This window comes from Calonectris borealis, chromosome 2, assembly GCF_964195595.1.
Source record: "Calonectris borealis chromosome 2, bCalBor7.hap1.2, whole genome shotgun sequence".
Taxonomy (NCBI): Eukaryota; Metazoa; Chordata; class Aves; order Procellariiformes; family Procellariidae; genus Calonectris; species Calonectris borealis.
This window is the reverse complement of record NC_134313.1, coordinates 123,167,574-123,189,656: the sequence shown is the minus strand read 5'-3', so window position 1 is coordinate 123,189,656 and position 22,083 is coordinate 123,167,574. Positions and strand designations below refer to the sequence as shown.

Sequence of the window (22,083 nt, the reverse complement as noted above, 5' to 3'; positions counted from 1 at the left end):
ACTGCTCCTTCTAGCTTTCTAGTACAAAGTGTTCAGAGAAGAGTGTGTAAGCACTAGGAATGAGGATGGTTTACTAGCTCTTTTGCATACAGCACGAGGCAGCGTATCTGCAGCATTTTCAATTTTGAGAAGGCTGACTGACCAATACTAAATCCTAGCTTAAAGAATAGAAGGCAACTTCTAGTTCTTTACGTTCACCTGCCTTGCAAGTGCCAGGGGCAGGAATTAGAGGGCTCAGAGATTCCAATTCATGTTATACATGGGACACAGAAATTGCATACAAGTGCAAGATACACTTTTCATTTCACAAATCCTCTGAAAAGCACTAACCCTAGAAGGGAAAAAAGGGAGGAGGGGGCAAGCTCACAGCCCACTTTTGGACTTCACAGAGCACAACTGACTCCTCCCCTCTTAGACACATATCTACTGTATCACCACATCCAGCCAGGGACCTTGGTGTGCAAAATAGCTGAAAGCTACCCTCAGGATGAGAGCCAGGCAGCTGGTGTGTGGAATTTGGAGTCTGTGTTTCATGTTCTGCCTTTTCTGCATCTTTCTTCACCAAACGACAGCTAAAAGAAAACTGAAGTTTGTGTCCATAGTAAGTAGATAGTTCATGGGCAAATGAAATTTCTTCAAAACCTGTCACTTACTGCTCTTCTTGTACTCTAGGGTAGGGGGGAGGGGGCACTTTTTGAATATTTAAGTGTTTCCTGCATATTCAAAATTCACTATTGCATTGTACAAAAAAATCCTCAATTTTAAATAAGATTTTATAATTTTGTCTCCTTTGTGCAGTCCTAGATGAACTTAACTTTCTGGATTGACAAAGAATGCTTTTTTCATAGCACTAAGAGAGGAATCACATAGGATTCTTTTTTAAATTGTAAAAGAGGGTTTCGTAACTAAATATCAGCTGTGCAAAAACCCTCTTTACCATGGAAGAGTTTCCACTTTTCCAGTGGTTTCAGTGGATTAACATGCAAAACAAATTTCATTATGTGAAACCCAAACAAGTGTACAATGGCATTGAATAAGCAATATAGAACCAGTGCTGTGAAAATAATGCTATTTGCAATGATTATGACATACCGTTTGTTTGCAAGAAGCCTGAATCTTGTTCTGAACATTGCACATGCTTGTAAATCACTTATATACTTTTTGTTGTGCAGTTTTCAATTTTATTTCTCCCTACTTGGATTAAGAAATAAAAAAAATCTGGTGGTAAAATTTTAAAATTATATAACACATATCTACAGGAATTATGCTGGACAAGGATAGAATTCATTGCAGGAATGAAAAACCTTGATGTATCTTTACAGATACATCTTTTACCTGAAGTGAAATTCCAGACCAGGTTCAATGTTTTCAGAGTAACAGTTTAGTCTGTATTTAGATGTTAGATGACACTTTCATCACCTCTTGTAATGAAAAAGTCAACATGTGGCTTTTTAAGGCTAATTTCTTCCAAGAAAGAACGCTTCACAGCAGTCAGTCACAGAAACTGTATCTAAAGCAGTAGTTTGGGTTTTTTCCTTCTGAATTTCCAGTTAGTCCTACCAAAATATTAATGTTCTAATATTTCTGGAAAATTACTTACATGCTTCTGTTTGTTTTCTATTTATTTAATGTTGTGGTCTATACCTCCTAAAATATATAAAACCTCTTTAAAATATATTAAGATATTTTATCATTTTTATAACTTGCAAAAATTTATTTGAGCTAATTACTTTTCAAATGCCAGGAAAAAAACAAGAGTTACGTTTGTCTAAATAAATCAAACATTGTAGCATTGTATTGTAGCTATCGAGACCCAAGAAAAGCACCATGAATATATTTAGCATCTGTCAGATACAGTACTCACTGTCATTGCATATTCCTTGTGACTGCACTAATTATATCCATCACAAAAATCCCAGTCACGTGAAGGGAATTCCATCTATTTTATCAGGTATTTCGCCATGGTGATCATACCCCACAGGAGTTTTTTCCAACTGACAAGCACAAAGAAGTTGCAAGGCAGCAGGGATATGGACAGCTTACCAAGGTGCGTTTGCCTACCTGGGCCAATATACTGAAATATTGGAATGTGGTCTGTTGATACCTGGTTTTTGGAACTTTGTTTTCACTTGAGGAAAGCCCATATTAAGTTGCCATACACAGATCTCCAAAAGGATAGCCAAAGAACTTACCAGGAAGCTACAACTATGAGCAGTCACTGATTTTAAATAAGACTGAGTCAGCCTGTTCTGGTCGAGTAGCAGCATATGTTGAGCTGTTTGATTGCAGACTGGGGCCTTCTGGGAGGAGCCAGGCACTGGTGACCACCGCTGTTCACCTGAGACCAAACACGGAGCTTTAACCATCAGTAGCGTAAGGTGGTGTAAGTGCCCACAGACCACCCTCCACCTCTGCTGAGTAGGAGTGCTTCCTAGCTCATGAACTACCAAGATCAGTACTAGCAGAAACTTCTCTCACGCTATGCCAGGGAAAGTTGATTTAAAGCTCAGCTATTTTAGTGCAGGCGTTGGCGGAATACAGCAGAGCTGAGCTCGCACACAAGTATCAGCTGATTGTAGTAACTAGCAGCAGCTAAGGCAACCGCAGAGTCCAGTTGTCCAGTCTCTGCATTAACTGTAATTTGTATTAGCTGCCTCCTCCTGTGAATGGAGCCAAGGGTGAACTCCTGTACTATCAGGCTGTAAGGGGATATGTGGGCACTAGGTGGTTTTAACCCTACTTCTGTTCCGCTCCCACCAGCACGACCCACTGTGTCTGTGCTTCATTCCTTTTTCCACAAGATATGTTGTTTGGATGGAAAAATCCACTAGTTATTTGCCCAGAATTCTGGGAACCAGGCAGCTTCACTGAAGTAGTTTAGATGTGCCAGAAGTCTGGATGTCCCAGATAAGTGGCTGTTGTGCATGTGTAGGCAGACTGTGAGGTGTGTGTCTCTGTTAGGCTGCTGTAGAATAAGTTCGCTCACACACCCTATGTCCAGTGGGTCCAGCACAATGCACGTTTCTCTCTCCTGAGGGAACTAGTCACTTGCCAGGTCTCCACCAACATCAGAATAGAACAAACTGTCTGAGGGGTTCCTCTTCCTCACCATTCTCAGGAGTCCAAACCGATCTCCAATGCAAGGTCAGGCCTGTTTCCTCTCACGCAGCCTCCATTGAAGGAACAGGAGTAACAGACCAGCTCCTATGCCGTAACTCAGCTGTGGCTCAATCATTCCGCATATACACTATGCAAGTTCAGCACTACGTGCCAGCTTGCTCCAGGTCATGGAAGGCTTCAAGACCCGGGTGTCAGGATTTACCAACACACATTTTAGGCAAGTTGGGGCAGAAGCCTAGGCCAAGCATATACCCTAGGAAACTGGATGCACAATTCCGGCAACAGAAAGAGGTGATCACATACACACACTGTAGGCCATGTCCGGCACTCTGGATGAAGCCCTGAGTAACTTAGTCTGACCTCATAGCTGACTCTGCTTTGAACAGCAAGTCAAACTAGAGACTTCCTGAGGTCCTATTCAACCAGAATTATCTTATGATCCTATGAGTTAGAAAAGGACTTTAGGAAGCAATAAGTAATCACCGTACTTGAGATCCCAGTGCAGAGTAACGATTACATGAGCAAAGTTGAATATATTTCAATTTAGGCCAGGAAACACCAGGTACAAGTAAAAAGATTACAATATTAAGACCATTACAGGGACATTGCATGTGATTCTCATGTTATGTGTTTACAAAATTATGTTGGTAAGTTGGAAGATGTTCAGCAAAGAGCTACCAAAATGCTGAGGCTGGAAAATCCAATTTTTCTGTGGGAGTAGAGAATTGTCATCTATTTAGTTTAACACAAAGATTAAGTGACTTGATTCCATCTTTTTGATTATTATCTTATTGGGAATAAGATCTGTGATGGTAAAGAATGTGTCGTTCAAAAGCATAACAAGATCCAGTGGCTGAAAGCTGAGGACATAGTCAGGCAAGAAACAAGAATCAAATGTTTCAGACCGTTGATGATAATTAACCATTGCAGCAAAATACCTGAAGGCTTGGAGGACTTTTACTTGAAGTCTTCTATTCAAGATTTTCTGTCTTCCTGAAAAATAAGATCTTGCTCAAGCTAAAACTGTAGCCTCCATACAGAATCACTGGTGATATTCTATGGGATTCATATCCTGGGCATGTCTTCATGGACAGGTGGTTGCTCTGTCTGCACTCCCAGTTAATCAGCTGTGAGCCAGCAATAGAGCAGAAACTAGACAGACAGTGTTGGGACATCTCTATGCCTGCTTTAAGCCACCCTGCCCCTCAGTCAGTCTTAGTAGCTTGGATAAACATACGCACAGCTCTCCATAGAGCAAAATGCAAAACTGCATCCATCAGGAAGACATATCTAATATTATCCAATATTGTAAACGCAGCAACTTTACTGCTTTTTTCTCCTGTCTTCTTTCCTCCTTCACTTTAGAAAGGAAAAAGGTCTTTATAAAAAAAATACGAAATATTATCTCATTTTTTGGTTGTAGGAATGGATGCATAGCACACTTCTTGAGCCTCTTACACTATTCTGTTACTTCTACAGCTTGGCATACAGCAACAGTATGAGCTTGGCCAGTACATGCGGAGAAGATACTCTTATTTCCTGAGTGTTTTATACAAGCAGTGTGAGGCAAGTACTGGATCTGGGAGGGAGATGTTTTTCATGGATGTTAATGGGACTTCCTGAATGCATGAGAGTCTGAACCTAGTATGGTTGGAGATAACTTAATACCCATTGAATTCAATGTAATTTCAAAGTATCCCTGAAACTGTGGCTCAACTTTTATTCAGGCTCATCGTTAACTGAAAAACATGTGAAAGGTTTTTTAGGCTGTATATCAGGCTCAGATGCCTCACTGTTGTACGGCAGAGTATCTGTGTAGGATATCTCCAATTCTGCACTTCCATATGGGGTGCAGATACAGCTTAGTTTTCATTTAGGGTCCAGCTGTTCAGTGCATACACGATGTCCCAAAGCCTAGATGGTCAAATGGAGTCAGTCTTATGCTTTTCACTAGGACTCCGAAGGGAACTGCTACCGTGTTGCAGCTCCCTTGTCCACCAAAATTTTATTCCAAGGCCCTATTCCAGCTTCACTATTTCTCCCTCCCTCTTCTTCTCACAGCCCTTCTTCATCCCACTCTACTTTAATGCCATCTTCCCCAGCACAGTACCAGTCCCCTTCTTTCCTACCCAGAGAAGAAAAAAACTAACAGAGAAATGACCTTCTAAAACTCTTTTCTTTTTTTTTTCTTGCTTCAGATTTATGTTCAAAGCACTGACTGTGATCACACGCTTATGAGTGCTCAGGCAAGTCTTGCCGGGCTGTTCCCACCGACACAGGGCCAGATTTGGAACCCCAGAATCCTTTGGCAGCCAATTCCAGTTCACACGGTACCACTGCCACATGATAATGTGAGTATAAACTAGGGGCATTTGCTTTCCCTTCATCATTAGTGAAATACCTAGGATATGAGATGAAGGGGCAAGATAAAGGGCATTGTAAAGGCAATGAAAAGTATATTATGTTACAAGCATTGTGTAAAAAGGCCTAATAAGCTGAGCAGAAATATTGTCAAGAGTTTCCACAGGAATGGACTTACATATCAGAGACCTGGAGTTAACAAAAAAGGAAGAAAACCAGAAGTCCTAGGTACAGAGAAAAAGAATTAACCTATAATGTGAATAAACCACTATAGAAGTAGATTAATCCTAAACTTATCACAAACATGACTTTCTTTGTGTGAGAAGACGAAGCATACCTGCTCTCACTAATGCTTCAACATTTCTTAGTCCGCAGCCAACAGAAAAGACAGAAGAATTATTTTGGGATTTTCATTACAGTGAGAATTGAGTCACAGGACTGTTTTTCATGCACTTTGAAGGTCAGTGCGTGTACTTTGAGGGTTGGTGGAAAAAGTAAAAGGGAAAAGGAAGGAGGACTTGGAGCTTTAAGAGCATGAGTTCATAGGTCAATGTATCTCCCTTCTTCAACTCCTCATCTTGGAGCTGTATGGAATTGTGTAGGTAGCAGCTCTGTAGCCTGCGTATACTTGTCCTAGAGGGGAAAGGTGGGCAGCTGAGTGGAGCTGGAGTTTCCCATTTGTGGAAAACCTACGGTAAAAAGCTAGGAAAGATTAGGAGTGTACAGTATGAGTCCCAGTTTGGGAGAGGAGGTTTGCACGTCATGCAAGATAAATTGTGTGGGCTTACAAGTCTAGTTAACACAGTCTGTGTTAGGGGATGATAGGGGAATCAGGCTAAATAGGGACATGGAGCAATGGTTCTCACCTCGGGGTGATGAGAGCATGAAGACGGAGATATGGAGACATGTGTCTTCCTGTTCATGCACACAGCCTTGTGTGGAGTCAGGGGCTGCTTCTGACACTCACAGATGGTGGTACCCCAGCAAACAGTCAAGAATACCTGGCCAGTATCAACTCCACTAGCAAACTCAGCAAGCAGGTGCTCACCTCATTCACATCTAGGGGAGCAACTAAGTTTATTCAAACAAATCAACAAATCATAAAGTCATGAACACATACATTATTTTTCATACTTTTTTCCAACTATTTGTGTTTTAACTCTATTCATCTTTACTACATATATCAGTCTAAGCTTGAGACCACATGTATCCTACTACCCAAAAGAAGTGTCCATCATTTATTGGTAAAGTCATGCCTGTTCATGAACCTCTAGTTATAATTCAGAAATACTTTTCTACCTTCTGGAATAGATAGATGTTATTTCTAAAAAGATCGAGGAACTGCTATGAAGCTTTCCAAGCTCATTATCCCTTCGGGACTCTCAAGTTCTTTTAAAAGTTCTTTTAACTGTGGGACTATATAGATAGAGCTTTATTACTGGAAAAAGGACAGAAAGCACATTAGAGAAAAACACTAAGAATATATCTGTCGAATTTTGTTATAACTTTTGTTTAAAATTTAACACAAAAAACTTCAAACAAGAGTAAACTCAGTTTAGCTTAGGTAAATGAATTAACAAATTCTTAAGTTATCCCAGTCACATGTAACCTTTAACCTTCATATGTCTTGAATTAATGAAAGACAAAACTGAGTTATAGAAACTTCACAAGTTTCTACGATTAGCTGAACTAAATGAAGCTGTGGTAAGTCCAGTTAATACAGCTGAGTATGCACAAAGACTCCTATTGCAGTCCAGCTGCTGCTTGGTAATTTGTTGCAAAAAGGTGACGGTGTGTTTAAAGAAAGACTGAACACAATGAGTGAAATCATCCCTGGGGAAGCCAAGCACAAAGCAGTTTGTGAGGGCTTGTGTTAGTCTTCTGTCAAGGGACAAATTTCATCTTGTGAAAATGAATCCTTTAACTTTGAACTACTGCAGCTATTACTCCTCTGAACATTTAAAGATTACTTTGTAAGTAGTCATCAGTATGACTCTTACAGTCCTGAAGATTAATATCCTTGAAAACTACATTCCCAAATTATTTTTCAGCTTGTCCTAACCAGTGCAGCCAATCTGAACAACAATCCTGCAAGGGTATATTGAATTGCAGAACAAGAAGCACCTTGCCTAACTAACATTTTGCAATTTTTGTTTTCAGTTGCTATACTTACCTTTCTCACACTGCCCAAAATACAATGAGCTTCTGAGAGAAACCTTTGCAACAAGGGATTTCCAAAAGCAGCTCAAGCAGTACAGGGTAAAGTATTTTCAGTTCTGGAAATCTAATTAAAATGTAATGTTCTGTCAACATTATCTAACAGGTAGGTTTAAAAAATGGCAGTCAATATGCGCCTTCCAGATCTCTAAACTTCACAGTGGGTATAGACAACATACCCAAAAAACAATTACAACATTATAGATCCAACTGGACTGGGCTATTCCCATCAATTGAAAATTGCAAGTCATAGAAAAGATAAATTGTTGACTACCTTGCAAAAAAACAGTCCACCTACCTTCTAGGAGAGCAGACAAAACAAAAACTCAGATCAAATCAGTGCCAATACCTCTCAAATCACTCCAATATCTCTCTCTTTACTCCCATGTAAAGCAACTCCTCTGACGTCTCTGTCTATATAACTCCCTGCTAGTTCAGATTCCTTCCCACCACAAAACGCTCACAGCTCAATTCCCCAGATTTACTGTAACAGCCTCAGTGCTTTCCTCAGTACCTGTTCATGTCTCACACCCAAAGTCTTCATTCAGGTGCTCACTTATGTTTCGTTCTTGCCTCTGTAAGGTATCCTTTCTTTCTCCACCATGAAAATCTTTGCCATGAGTATGTAATCACTTGTCTATTCTGCTGCAACCTTCTTCTTCACAGGTTTATTCAAAATGACACTATCAAACTCATCTGTTTTTCTATAATCTTTAACCACTAACCTCAGCCATCTATCTGTGGCTCTGCATCTGGGTATTGTATGCAAGGGAATCATAATTCCCAGTTTTACCAAATTTACATCATACCTCCCTTCTGCTCAATACCAACATCAGAATAATTCTGTTTATCACACTTCCTTTAAGCACTTTTTGGATTTCTGCCAGACTTCCTCATATAGCTGTGTCCCCTCTACTCTAACTCCTTCTGAACATTCCCACCAAGCATAAACCATCAGCATACTTCGACTCTGAACAGATCACCAACCTTGTCTAGATGAATAGGCCAAATTCTCTTACCACTAGGCAATGGTTCACCGCTTACGTGCAAAGTGCAAAGACTATCTTGTTTCTAAAAATTAGTATGTACTAGCATGGCAGTGTGTAGAAATTATGTAAAAAGGCCCTGTATACTATAAGTTTGCTTTTTTGTATTCCAGCCATTTCTGAAGTTTTTAGCCACTCATACAGGATACCCATTGAAGAAGTTGAACACTGAAAGAATTTGGAAGCTCTCTGATACTTTACAATATGAGGTAAATAATATAAAGAAAATTCCCAAGGTCCAATAGAAATACTTACACTTCCTCAAAACTGGTTTTAGCTCTTATTTCTATTGTTTGTAAGAAATCAAAAGAGGGTAGGTCTGTGCTTCCAAACTTTTTTGAACCACAGACTATTTTCAGCTTCTTCCCCAGAAACCCTCACCTAACATCAAACTTGCAACTGAAAATCCTGTAAAGACACTATGACTGTGTGAGGCTGCTATGGGTTGTCCACCACTATAAGGAACACAAACCAATGGCCTACTAAATCCAATATTCTGTCAGGGACTGCATATGGAGAATTAGGCAAAAGCATATCTTTGGATAAAATTGTCGTTACTTCTCCAAACCCTCTGTGACGACAGAGATATACAGGAATAAAATTTGTTGTTGGCAAAGAAACATAAGCATCCTTCCACAAAGGTTTTATGCAAATTGTATAAGCAAGAGAAGTCATAATTTGCATATTGACAGTAGTGGTCAAAGTATTTTCAGGAATTAAGCAGCCATTGGAATGACACAAATGGCTATTTGTGCAAGTTTGGGAACCTGTTCTTAGCAAAGGAACCATGCACATCACAAAGAAACATGGATTTTATAACAAAAGGGATACTGTAGTGCCCAACTGTCATGAGTATTTGGGTCCCACAGTCTGGTACCTCTGACTGGCATTTGAAAAAATCCTGTGTGCCCTTAATTTAGCAACAAGCCCCACTTCATGTCACTTCAAAGTCTAGACTTATCTCAGCTGAAGCAAGTGAAAATTTGCTACAAATGCTTTCATGCGTAATTATTTTTAAACTCAAATATTAATGATAAATTGGTCATCAGTACTGAGATATCCCCTAGAAAACTGTAGCAGTTTTAAGGTGGATTTCACAAGCAACATGTAATACTTGGGTGTGATGCTAATGAATTTACCTCTGTCCTGCAGTTTCTTCAAAGGTCCAACTTTGGTCAAAGCAGTCTTGAATGGAATGTTAGCCAGGGCCTTAAGTTAAATGAAATGTTAACATGTTGGGACACCTCACTGTAATTTCAGGGAGGTCACCCTTCCATATTTTCCAAATGCAGGACAGCTCAGGACCACAACTTTTTATTTCAATTGTTACATCACACTGAGAAACCTGTGTCACCAGAGAAATGTGCAAAATTGACAGCTCCCATCAAGGATCTAGCTTAATGCTGGGAAACCAAACCAATTAGTTGGGTTTTTCCTTCTAGTGTTAGATTTGGTGAGCTTTGGTCTTTCATACTACTCGGTGAAGACTCTGGGTGCATCAATTAAGACATCTGCCATAAAAGCCACACTCACCCTTTCAAGCATACAAAGAGAGCTTTCTTACATAGTTTTTTAAACACAATTCATTAAACTACAGTAGCATGTGTATCTCTGTATTTGTTATTATTGGCTAAGTGTCATCTGACTGTCAGGTAACCTGGAGACTGAGGTGCTTGCTTGCCTACAGCACTGTCTTAAATAGCATGCAACTAGCCAATCCTTTCCTCAAGACACAAATCACAATTGTTTAAAACAGAAAGTGATACATTGTGACCTGAGCTGGTATAACCTAACATGTTCTATTGTTTCACTTGTTTAAACAAATCCTTTAAGTAGTTAGTATTCTCCTTGGAACTCGTTGTTACAAGAACACTCCCTCTGGTGAGCTCAGTCCAATGGCTCACATTCACAGAGGTTACATTGATCTAAAGGAAAGATACCAATCTTGTTTAAACGGGAATTCAGGGTAGGGCAAACCAGGAATGTTGGGCATCTCTTTCCTTCTCACAGTTGTGACCATTAATGTACCTTGGGCTGTGTCCCTAAGGAAAAACTAGTCCATTCCACTTTAGCTTCAGGACTGCGTCAGTATACAATAGACCTTGTATATGTAGGCATGAATTCCTTCTATATGTCTAATCCCTATACATATACCTCATACTCCAGTACATCTGAATTACAGCTATACATATTCCTACTTGATCTCTGGATCTCACTTATATCTCAGAGCTGCCAGCCCTTAAAATCCTGATATCTGTATAGGATTTGCTTCAGTAAAGATCTCAGATATATCTCAGTAGACAACTGAAAAAGAAAGAGTCATAAAGTGATTTTTTTTGAACCTGACAACTACATTAGCAATTGGCATAAATAATGCTAGTTGCTTTTTGCAAAATAATTTTTAGTATTATATTTCCTCTTCTTGTTGAACTCTTCCCTTCAAATTTGTTTTAAGCAGTGCGATGCTATAAATAAGAATTCTACATCTGTCTAAATGCAAAATACAGTCATCATTTTATTATAAAGAGAAAACGTTACTTGAGTGAAACATTCAGAATTTGTTCTGACAAGCATTTTGTGCCAGAACAAACAACATTTAGCAGTAGGAATCAGTAAGAAAATCACCATGTTTTCTTTCTTCACTGTAGGATATTAACAATTACACTTTACCTGTTTGGACTACTCATGGTGTCAGGACCAAGCTGATAAAGCTCTCAGAATTGTTATTGCAGGCGGAATTTGGGTTCCACAAACAAATACAAAAATCACGTTTGCAGGGAGGTAAGCCGAATTCTTATCCCATTTAAAACCAAGAGTAGAATGGGAAAGAAGAAAGGGCATATAATAAACACTGCTATTGATTCCATAGTAGAACTATGAAAGATGCCATGGTGTGGATATTGGTGATCAGCACCAAAAGATTTTTATTAATGGGAAGAGAAATGGTGAGATGAATCACAACTATCCTAATCCAACATTATAAAGGTGGTACCATTTTGGTTACACTGTATAAAAAATCCAAAGTAATATACAGATTCTGGCTGAACTGAATCAAGTCTGAATTTTACGTAAATCACCATGCTTAACTTATTTAACAAAATATTATTTGTAATAAACTCTAGGGTGGTAACTTTGTTGCCTAATGGTCTTCATTTTCTATTACTGAGAATACTAAAATGAGATTATTAAACTGCGTCTAAACTTAGCAAATAGTAGCTGAAATATAAAAACAGTTTATACCTTTTTAATCACTCATTCTCCTCCATTCATCCACTGTCACCCTTTGGGCCTCGTTTTTGTTTTATATGGACACTGTACTGTCAGGCTCTGTGAGCTACAAGGACAGATCACATATAAACATGGATTAATTTGCTTGCCTTTTTGGAGCTCCAACTTACAAAACTAAGCACAAAGTTCAAACCCCTGCTCTTGCTTTACTAACAATTGCTATTAAAAAATGTGCCAGTAGCTGAAGACGATACATGTGTCTAATTCTGCTAGAGTATATTGTTCTCATTTTAGGATTTTAATTTGTCGAGATTCCAACCTTATGTTAACATACTAGCACAGCCATTGATTTAATACATACAGTTTGTCTTACAACTTTTCAGCAGTTAACATTACCAAAATACAGGCAACCACATAATTTAAGAAGGCCCAGAGTCCAAAGGATGTGCTCTTTCTTTTTCTCTGGAAATCAGGAAGTCAAGAGAGTTACACACAAAAGAGGGTAGTATTTATTACCGTGATCTTCTTGCAGTGTTCTGCTGGCACAAAGCAGCTGTGAACGCACTGTTTGAAGCTTTTGAAGTTATTAGGGATCCCCAAAACATTTTACACAGAAGCAAAATAGGCCCACTGTTCATATAAAAGATAGTGTCAGAATTAACCAGGGCACTCCGCACAAATTACCTATAAAGTCAATTGAATAAATCTGGTGCACTTAAAGACAGATTGTGTTAAAACCATAACAAGTGATACAGATGTTAACAGAAGCATCCCTTTCATTGTCATTGTTTCCCCATTTTCTTTCAGGTATTCTTTTAAAAACTATTCTAAAGCATATCTCAGATGCTAGAAAGCCTTCACACCAGCAAAAAATGGTTATGTATTCTGCGGTGAGTCCTTTCTGTTTCTTTTCTGCTCCCTTTCTGCAGTTATTAAATGCAGTGAAAGCCATGAAACTTTATTTCCTTCATGAAATACAGCTACAAGCATTTTTTTATTTGGTTAACCTTAAATATCATTGGATTATTTTCACTCTTTAATGAACAGATACTACTTTGAAACCTGCAGCATTCCATTTTCCACCTGATGTCATGGCTTGTTTCATTGTAATATTGTTTTGATTGAGCAGAGAACTGGAAAAATCATGCCTCATGTTTTATTGAACCTTTATCACAAAGATAATTTAGAAACAAACCTCCTGCTTCCCGCAACTTTGTCAGATGCGAAAGAAAAAAAAAGAAAAATGAAGTTAAAGTTAGTTATTTTAGAAGTTCCTATGAAGGCAGTTACTCAATTGTGACTTTATACTTTTGTTTAGAATGTGCAAACACTGTCACTGGAGAAGGAAATCTTTTGATTGCCCTCGGTAAAAAAATCCTATTTCTAAACTGCAGTTAGATTATGACCTATCAGGTACATATCAGCCAAAGAGCTTACTGATCTGATCTCAAATACTGTTTACTTAACATGCAAAATCACTAGTTCTTTTTAAAAGAAGTTTTAACAACTCCTACTTTGATAAGAACTGCAAGTGACTAAGACTTCTTAAATATTTACTCTTAAATATACGTATACTTTATACGTGCAGCATTTCAGTTTGTACAGCCATAAAAGGACAGTATTTGCGTAACACTGCAGAGGGCAGAGGGCAAGTATTAATGAGGCCACACAAGTCATGTTAAGTGGACAGATAATATGCTGGACATACTGTTAAATAATGGGTACATGCAATCATTTTCAATAGGCCTTTAATTAAAGGTTTCTTGTATTTACAGCATGCAGCCACCATTGTTGCCTTACAGATGGCACTCAATGTCTTCAATGGGAAATTGCCTCCTTACAGTGCCTGCCATTTTTTTGAACTTTACCAGGAAAAAAATGGGCAAGTATCTGCAAGCTGTACTGTTAACATATTCTTTTTCTAAAAAGCAATTTACTGATATCCAGACTAATTAAACTGGATGCACAAGGTTCACTAAACAGGAAAAGATAATAGACTGATTTTAATTATTAAAATTGGACTCAATTTAGCAGTTACTGACAGTAGCAGAATCACAGCACCGCAGCCTGAAAACCCTCTATATATTGCTTCATTACAGTTATGAGAGGTTTTACTCTAGCTTTTTCTCTATTTAACTCCTTGACTCTCTACCAAGAAGACAAACTACATGCAAATCGGTGCTGACCATCTATTGTTTAAAAAGATCTCTTCAGAGTACTAATGATACATATCAATCGCCAGACAAATAAGCTGGCTAAAAGTTTGTCCCAAAGTACAATCACTACAACATGGAAAGGCTGTGTGGTTCTGCATATCTAACTTTATTCTGACCCTTCTGTATTTTGCAACAGGCAATACACCATAGAAATGTACTATCGGAATAATTCTTTGAGAGATCCTTACCCCCTCACTCTCCCTGGCTGCAAATTTCGCTGTCCACTGGAGAGATTTACTCAGTTGGTCTCCCCAGTCCTAGTACACCATTGGACAAGAGAATGTAGGATGTAGGACATGACATAAAGAGGTAAGTTAAGTGCTTTGGGCATATGCACCCAAAAGTAAAGTCAGGATTACATCTTCTGCCAAGAGCTCATTTGAAGTAACAATCATTTTCATAAGGGTCTGGTCTGAAATGAAAAATATTCAGATCCAGTAAGACAAATTGTACCCATGGCCATAATTTCTACTCCATTGATACATTTATCTATGCCAGCCCAACTTTCTGGTGAAATGCAATCAAGGCTGATTAGATTTTAGGGTACTATTTTTCATGGGTTTTTTGGTTTTAGTATAGTCAAAAAGATCTTCAGTTACTGAGGAAGCAGATACAAATGCACTGAATTATAACAATTCACCTTATCTTCTCTAACTGTAGAGTATTTGTCCAAGCTGATTAACAACATCATGCATTCCCTTGATTTTAGGGGATGCCTATTCAGACATCAAAACAGATGAATATTGAATAGTATACCATACTGGTACTTACCAGAATGTCAAACATATACAGACATACATTGGCATACTAACACATTCCCTAGTGGGTTGTCTGTATCTCCATATTAGGATGTCTAACTTTCCATTTTGACCATTGATGATATCTGTGTTTGCAGAAAGAGGGAACAGGAAGGCAGAGAATTACATTGTCTCTCTTGTATCTAGCTCTATATTCCTTAAGGGAGATGAAAAGCAATCAGGCCCCAGGATTCAAAAGTGTCCCCACTTTTTTGATGATCAAATGTTGTACTTAATGTTAAAAAATCCCATATGGCTTTCTGAATCACTGATCTCAAGAAGAATTTCAAATGCCAGAGATTAGAATTTCAAATGCAGGCAAGCCAACTCACCTAGTTGCAAATAATTTCCTGTTAAATATCTTGAATCCATGAAAAGACTGGAAATAGCTTAGCCAGAATGAATGAATAATTAGCAACTAATGATTCACTAAATAAATTTCTTCACTATATTAATTGCTCACAAACATATCAGGAAATTACCACATTTAATTGCAAAAGGTAATTTGTCAGGGGGAGGGGGAGGTTGGTTCTGACGATTTTTTTTGGCCAAGCAACTAATACGGTCATGGAAGATAGTGATAAATACTTCATGTTTATACTGTGGTGCTTAGTAATCTAAGTATTGCGGAAATTAGTTCCCCTCCTTCACAAAGCAAACTGTGCAACTGACCAAGTAAATAAACAAAAAAATTATCATCATATAATCAAAATTTGGCACTAATAAAGACACAAATATTTAGCCTTTAAGTTCAACACAAAGGCTGCACTTTGTTTCAATTCTCAAATTTAAGTAGAAGTTAGATGGTGTTTAGGCATTTTACACCAAGTCCAGCATCACTGCTCACGATTGCCTTCATTAGTAATCCTGAGTGCTGAAAGCACATATGGACCACCAAAGAGATTACAACCAAAACTGACGCTCCAATCAAAATATTTGCCATACTGTCATATCAAAATTTGACACTTTCCCCTATTTTATCCTGGTTCAGAATGGTTACATCTCAGTAACTGTTGGGGCCAGATCCTAATTTTGGGGCTCATAACTCTTTTTCTGCAGGCAGAAGTTTTAAACTCTCTGCTGTTTATGAGTGGCTCTTGGGAAAATGCCAAGGCACACTGCCCCACAGCCTGCACAGTGCAGCACGCTGACAGAGGGACTGCACTGTGCTAAACCACTGTGTATTACCAATTCTCAGTGAATGCAGATAGGCTAGAACAGCTGATCTTTAACACCAGGAAGCTAAGCCCAGCTGAAGAGTGATGCAAAGAGTTTACAGGTCACATTTACACCTAACATACACAGTTGCAACATCACTGATTTCAGCTGTTTTCAGCTTTGTCAAAAATAATCTCAAATATTGTCCTTTGCTAATGCATATGTTAATACTCGGATTATACATGCACCAGAGCATTTGATGAAGAGAAGGCCATAAATGTGATTTTTTTTAATTCAATCCAGGAGTGTGACTGAGCTCAAAAATTTACCTTACACAGCTATTCTACATGGAGACACCATTTCCCAAACATAGAGCTGTTCCTAGAAAATGCTTAATTGAAGTTTCATGGAAATGACTTATGTCCCCAGTACAGGGAAATACAGGGGTTAGGCAAGTATTGCTATTACAGATCACACGAGAGAGTAGCACTATTTGAGGGTGGTATAAATCAGAGCCAAGTTCCTCCACATGACGATGACCACAGTGTGGAATATACGAAGCTAAGACAGCTCAGCATATTTGGGAAGAAGATAAAACATTTCTCTGTACTCTTTTGGCTGCTCTGGAAGGTTTCAGTGTGGATTGGCTCACCATTTCAATAGACTTTTCTTAATTCCATCAAAATGGGAGCAAATTTATTAACTCTTTTGCACTTAGTCTGAGCTACCCACTTGTTGAGGTACTATTAACAGATTTGTCATGTTTTCGGAGAATGAGGCCATATGCTAAGAATGATTCTCTCTTTTTGTCTTACCTTTAGGTGTTCCCTCCATGATCTTCAGTGTGATTAGCTTTATGAAACAACTCCTCCCACACTGTGATATGACCACAGTCCAACATTTCTCATTAATTTCCATCAGCATGACCAACAGTCTCCTCATCTCTATCAAAAAAAAACATTCCTCAGTTCAACAAACCAAAATTATAGAAAGTGGTGACTTATCCTTCATGAACATTTGCTTTATTTTATCAAGTGGTAAAACCCAAGTGCAATACGAAACCAGAGTAATTTTTCAAGATCTATTCATTCCAAAGGGACTTTGGCAGAACTAATTCAAGAATGTAATTGTAGTTACAGTGTTTTGAAGGGCTATAGCCTTAATTTACAGCAAAATTGGAAAATACCTCTGAAGGAGGTTGCCGTCTTTTGAAGAATGAGACAAGAACTTCCAAATTGGTGAGGGAAGCAGTGCTTCAAAAGGAGACCCCAAAGGAGGAGTCATTCCAGTGTCCTTATACTTTATTTTATTCAAGAAGTAATGAAGCATTTTACAGAAACAGATCCCAGAAGCTACAAAAATTAGGATAATAGCTGTTTACTTACCTAAGAGATGTCTTTCCTTTTCTTGTCTCTGTCTTATACATGCACAAATATCCCACCTCTATACAGAAGGAAGGCGAGACTTATGGAAAGAATGGACCATGGTTCTAGACCTAAGAGAAGCCTACAAACAGCCAGGCAGGCTACCATGAAGATCTGGCAGGCAATTGGCTGACTCAACAAGGCTTTCAGATATTGAGCCATTCTATCTCTTTCTAAAAAGACAGCAAGGCCAAGTGTTAATTTTGAAAGAAAAATCATTTGTGGTTTCAAATAGGTTTTCAAACACCTTCCTTTTGTTATGTTACCTTGATTGTATACTCTGATCTGATCATATAAAGTCTGTGCTTCAGGAAGTTACTGTTCTTGACATTAACAACAGAAAGATCCTACTGGCAACACAAAATTAAAAAATCCAGAGCTACATGCTAATTAAAACATGCAGAACGTGCTGGGCAATCCTTCACTAGTCACATTTTCTAATATTGCTATTGCAAAAACACTTCATGTTCTTACTACAAAACCTGGATCAGAACAATCAGATGCAACTAACTTCTGAAAACAGTGGACACTTCTTTGCTTGAAGAACGAGGCTTTCTTATTTTTTATTTTCTCACAGTGGATAGGACCTTTGTCAACAGCCTTGTTGCCTGCAGGTCATTTCAAAGAGAACCAGAGTAATAGATGACACGCAGAAAATTTTGACATTCTAGCTTCCCTTCCTCGGACCAGGCTTTTAAAATGGATGCTAAACCTATGAAATGTATATTCCTTTTCAGAACTACAGCATAAGCAGATAACTGTGACTCCATAAGCTACAAAAGGATCAAAAGAATAAAAAGATCCCTTTCCCCTCCAGCAAGAATCTAAGTTTCAGAATTCTCTCTTGTAAAAGCCCATCCTCTTCTCTGCAGGGCCCAAGCAACAATTCCTGTGCTTCCTAAGCCAGCATAGGAAACACAGTTCATCAAGAAGATTTGTAGTCAGATTTCACAGCAGAGAAGTTCAAACACATAGATAAAAATAAATTATTCCCTCTAGTGACAAAATGCAACCCCTTTTACCATAGCATCCAAACAAGGGTAAAAATGTTTTCCAACAGCATGAGACAACCAGTTCTAGCTGCTTCTTAATGCAAAGAAGAACAAACTTGTTTTTTCCATATTACCTTAACGTCCATAATGGACACCAGCAGAAAGCCTTCCTAGGTCTGGCAGCCCTCACAGGAGAGTTAGTGCAAGTTAGTTAAATGATTCATCTCAAAACCACGCAGCTGATCATCACACCTCCCTTAACAAGAAGTAATTAAAAAAAAAAATTGCTAAAAGAAAGCAAACAGAGAGGAAAATTTAAGACTCCATCTCTATCAGTAGTAGATTACTAACAAGATTGTAGCCTTGGCTGCCAAAAACAAATTTCTAGGCAGCCTCTCTTGTATTCTGAACTTGTTCCTCTTTCTCCTTTTTCTGAACTTGTGCCAACTTGTGTCACGTGAGTTGCTTTTAATGTTTTGTTTGCCAGATATTTAGAAGTGGAAGTTCAAGAGCTGTAATGGTGGTCTCATTCTTCTCTCATCAAAGGCAAGGGTAACTTTTCTGTTGGTTTCCTAGATTGGACAAGGCTTACGTAGAAAATGCAATACAGAGCTGAGACATTCTTCACGATTCTCTTTAGCCTCCAGTTCCCAGTTCCTCCCCTCCTTCCTCACCCAAATCAATCTCTCAAAAATTTTCAGAACTGCATGAAGACCCTTCTTCTGTCCCACATATTTGTCTGCTTGGGGGATCATGGAGCTGGATCCTGGCCTCAGCACTTCAGTTCAGCTATCGAAGTGCATCCTAGCTGAGGCCACTGCTCAGAGAACACCAATAGAAGGTCCCCCTTTTCCATCACATCATCAGACCATGTCTTTTTCCCTGCTACATGCCCCAGTGAATGTACCTTGAGCATTCTGATTTCTGTTGAGCAAAATTAAATTTCAAATTTCATTTCCAAATTAAGATATTTCTAAATTATTTTATTCCCCTCATCCCTATTCAACAGAAACCCCATCACACACATTCTTTATAATATTTTTTGTTCTTAGGACTATCACTGTAGAAACACAGAAAGGAAGACTTCCTTTATACCTTGCTTACTCCAAGGAAAAATAAACATCAGTGTTCATTAAGTCTGAAACATCAAGCCCAGATCTTGTTGTGTGAATATAAATTGCAGATGTCAGTGAACGAATAATAAAACACTCTAGATGATGTTTTTTTACAACTGCACCACCTGACTCCATTTGAAAAATCTGCCCCATAGTCTTTTGCAGGTATGAAACCATAAACGGTTTCATTTCAGTTCCTCTTAAAGAAGAAATGAACAAAAAATTACAGTTCAGCTTTGGAATTATTTGGAATGCAAAGGAAAAGATTTTTTTTTATATATCATGTGGCAGAAGCAGGATCACATGAAAATGCAACTCCCTCCCTTCTTTCACAAACAATGCATAGACAGACCAGTCATATTGTGAAGAAGACTTGCTATAACACAATAACCTGAATAGTCATAGATGCTGTAATATAGGTGAGATGTAGCTCATGATGTTCACTATTTTTCCTGTCATACATTGAGACAATGTCAGCAAGATGGGGAACGAACAACAGAAAAGTAACAGCAATTTTGTGCTGCCTGGGAAATGTGGCACTGGACTGCCTGGACTATAATTTTCATTCTTTTCACCACCTCCTATTCTCTTTGGGTTATTTACTGAGCTGAGTGACTACCAAAAAAGAAAGTAAGAACACCAAACACTGCATAATTCACAAGTATGGATCAAATTAATTTACTAATTTTGATTTGTTTCACGGTAGTGCTACAAGTAGGTGTTCCTTATTTTTACTTAGTGCTTAGGGTACTCATCTGAGATGTGGCAAACACAAGTTCAAATCTCTCTTTTGCCAAAAGAATCTGACTCTACATCTTCCAGAAAATAAAATCACCACTAGGCTGCAAAGTTTCAGAGGGGAAAGTGAAGATGATAGCGCTTTCTGCCTCTTTCTCACTGCTGTTCACTTTGTTTACATATTTCCTGGTGTGCAAATTAAACTTCCTATGTCTCAGGCAAACATCTTAATCATAAGACCAGAAAGAAATTCTCTGTAACCAGGTGAATATTACAAATTTGGGACAAACTAAGAAATTATTAGAAGACACTGAGTAGACACTTTCTTCCCCCCGCCTGCCTTAGAATAGTAACTTTGTGCTTAGGGCATTTTCTCCCCTTGTGCAAGATACAGGTTCACGTCCTCTCACCAGCCTAAGTAAGTTAATTCTTCCTGTGTTGCAAATTAACTCCTTTGTCCCTTCCCACTCCCCACAATTGGGTGAAATCACCTGAACACAGGACTGCAAGGCAGTCTTTTGCTTTTGTCATAAGTGCTTCGAAATGGTGCTTGGAAAATGTGTCACTTTTTGTTTACTGAAACCAAAATTTTTCTTTTCTTCCCCTTTTTCAGCTCAAAAAAGCTTGATTGCAGATAAATCCAAACTACGTTAAGTACTGATATGCAAATTCAGTCAGTGACAGAACCTGAGCTGTTTCCTCATGTGAGCAGCCTGGTCCATAAGCTCCAGCAGCAGTTTCATATCCAGCTGCCTTGACGGCAATGACTTCCACCCTTTCAGTGTGTAGGTTGTGCTCCACCAGCAGCACTTACCTAAGGTAACCCTTGCGTATATTAAAGCATGGGTTCTTTTGCAACCGGTCCACTTCAAAGCCAATCTAGCTATGCTTCAGCAAGCCTTCAAGAATGATACATGCACTTAAAATGGGCAATTTTGTTTCAGCTAATTCTACTTAATGCCATAATTTCGTAATTAAAATATATGCCAAATTAACATAAACATGATTCAAATTGTTTAGGTCCACTTATATTATAATGCTTGGACAACTGTAACTACATTGATTTAGGAATGATTTTTTTTTTATTTTGAAGCTACTTTTCCCAAAAGCAGCAAGGATTTAATTGTTGCAGAATATGACAAGTTTATAGCTGCCAAATGCACAGTAGAAATGGAGAAAAATCCAACACAAGCAAGGAAATTTCCAAATGAAACACAGGCTACCAACATACTTATAGATTACTTACAGGATTCCTACAGGACCCTGTCTTAACCACTATGGCACATGAATGAGGGTATTCTTCCATTTTGGAATGTGTAGAGATTTATTTAAGATGTGGTGGTGCCCATTCTTTTGGGTATAAAATAATCTCACTAGCAAAGTATACATGCCAAAGAGAAGAGTGAAGCCACAGAATGCAGACCTATTTATCATATGCTTGGTCTTGGGTTGAAATATCATTTTTTAAAAGACTTTAGCAAAGATTTTCTTTAGCAAAATGCGGTTCTTATATATTTTCAACCGTTCCTGAATGATGTCATCCAGCATCACAAAAAAACTGAGTTCATGTCTAAAGTGAAGTTACTATAAGGGTTCCATAATAACGAGACTTCATTAGTCATAGTCACTCATCAAAGACACACAATAAACCAGCAAATCTTATAAAAACTA

At 38.4% G+C, this 22,083-nt stretch overlaps 1 protein-coding gene across 2 annotated transcripts; it reads left to right on the top strand.

The window, feature by feature from the left end:
- The first annotated feature begins 400 nt into the window (after positions 1 to 400).
- On the top strand, positions 401 to 18,832 carry LOC142079305 (prostatic acid phosphatase-like). 2 transcript variants are annotated; one of them, XM_075143279.1, is made up of 11 exons: positions 447 to 601; positions 1,952 to 2,047; positions 4,600 to 4,686; positions 5,319 to 5,471; positions 7,642 to 7,740; positions 8,858 to 8,953; positions 11,393 to 11,525; positions 12,780 to 12,862; positions 13,748 to 13,854; positions 14,325 to 14,497; positions 16,965 to 17,092. In XM_075143279.1, exons 1-10 carry the CDS (start codon positions 488 to 490, stop codon positions 14,479 to 14,481), a joined length of 1,125 nt encoding a protein of 374 aa, XP_074999380.1. In that variant the 5' UTR covers positions 447 to 487; the 3' UTR covers positions 14,482 to 14,497; positions 16,965 to 17,092. The 2 variants fall into 2 exon arrangements, with proteins under 2 accessions (XP_074999381.1, XP_074999380.1); XM_075143280.1 differs by lacking the exon at positions 7,642 to 7,740 and having other exon boundaries at positions 401 to 601; positions 16,965 to 18,832.
- Positions 18,833 to 22,083: the final 3,251 nt, after the last annotated feature.

Bases quoted from the DNA above. Each gene is read 5' to 3' on its own strand.
- LOC142079305 (XM_075143279.1), top strand. From the start codon at position 488: ATGAGAGCCAGGCAGCTGGTGTGTGGAATTTGGAGTCTGTGTTTCATG. The intron at 2,048-4,599 runs GTGCGTTTGCCT...TTACTTCTACAG, and splicing joins GATATGGACAGCTTACCAAG to CTTGGCATACAGCAACAGTA. The intron at 7,741-8,857 runs GTAAAGTATTTT...TTTGTATTCCAG, and splicing joins AGCAGCTCAAGCAGTACAGG to CCATTTCTGAAGTTTTTAGC.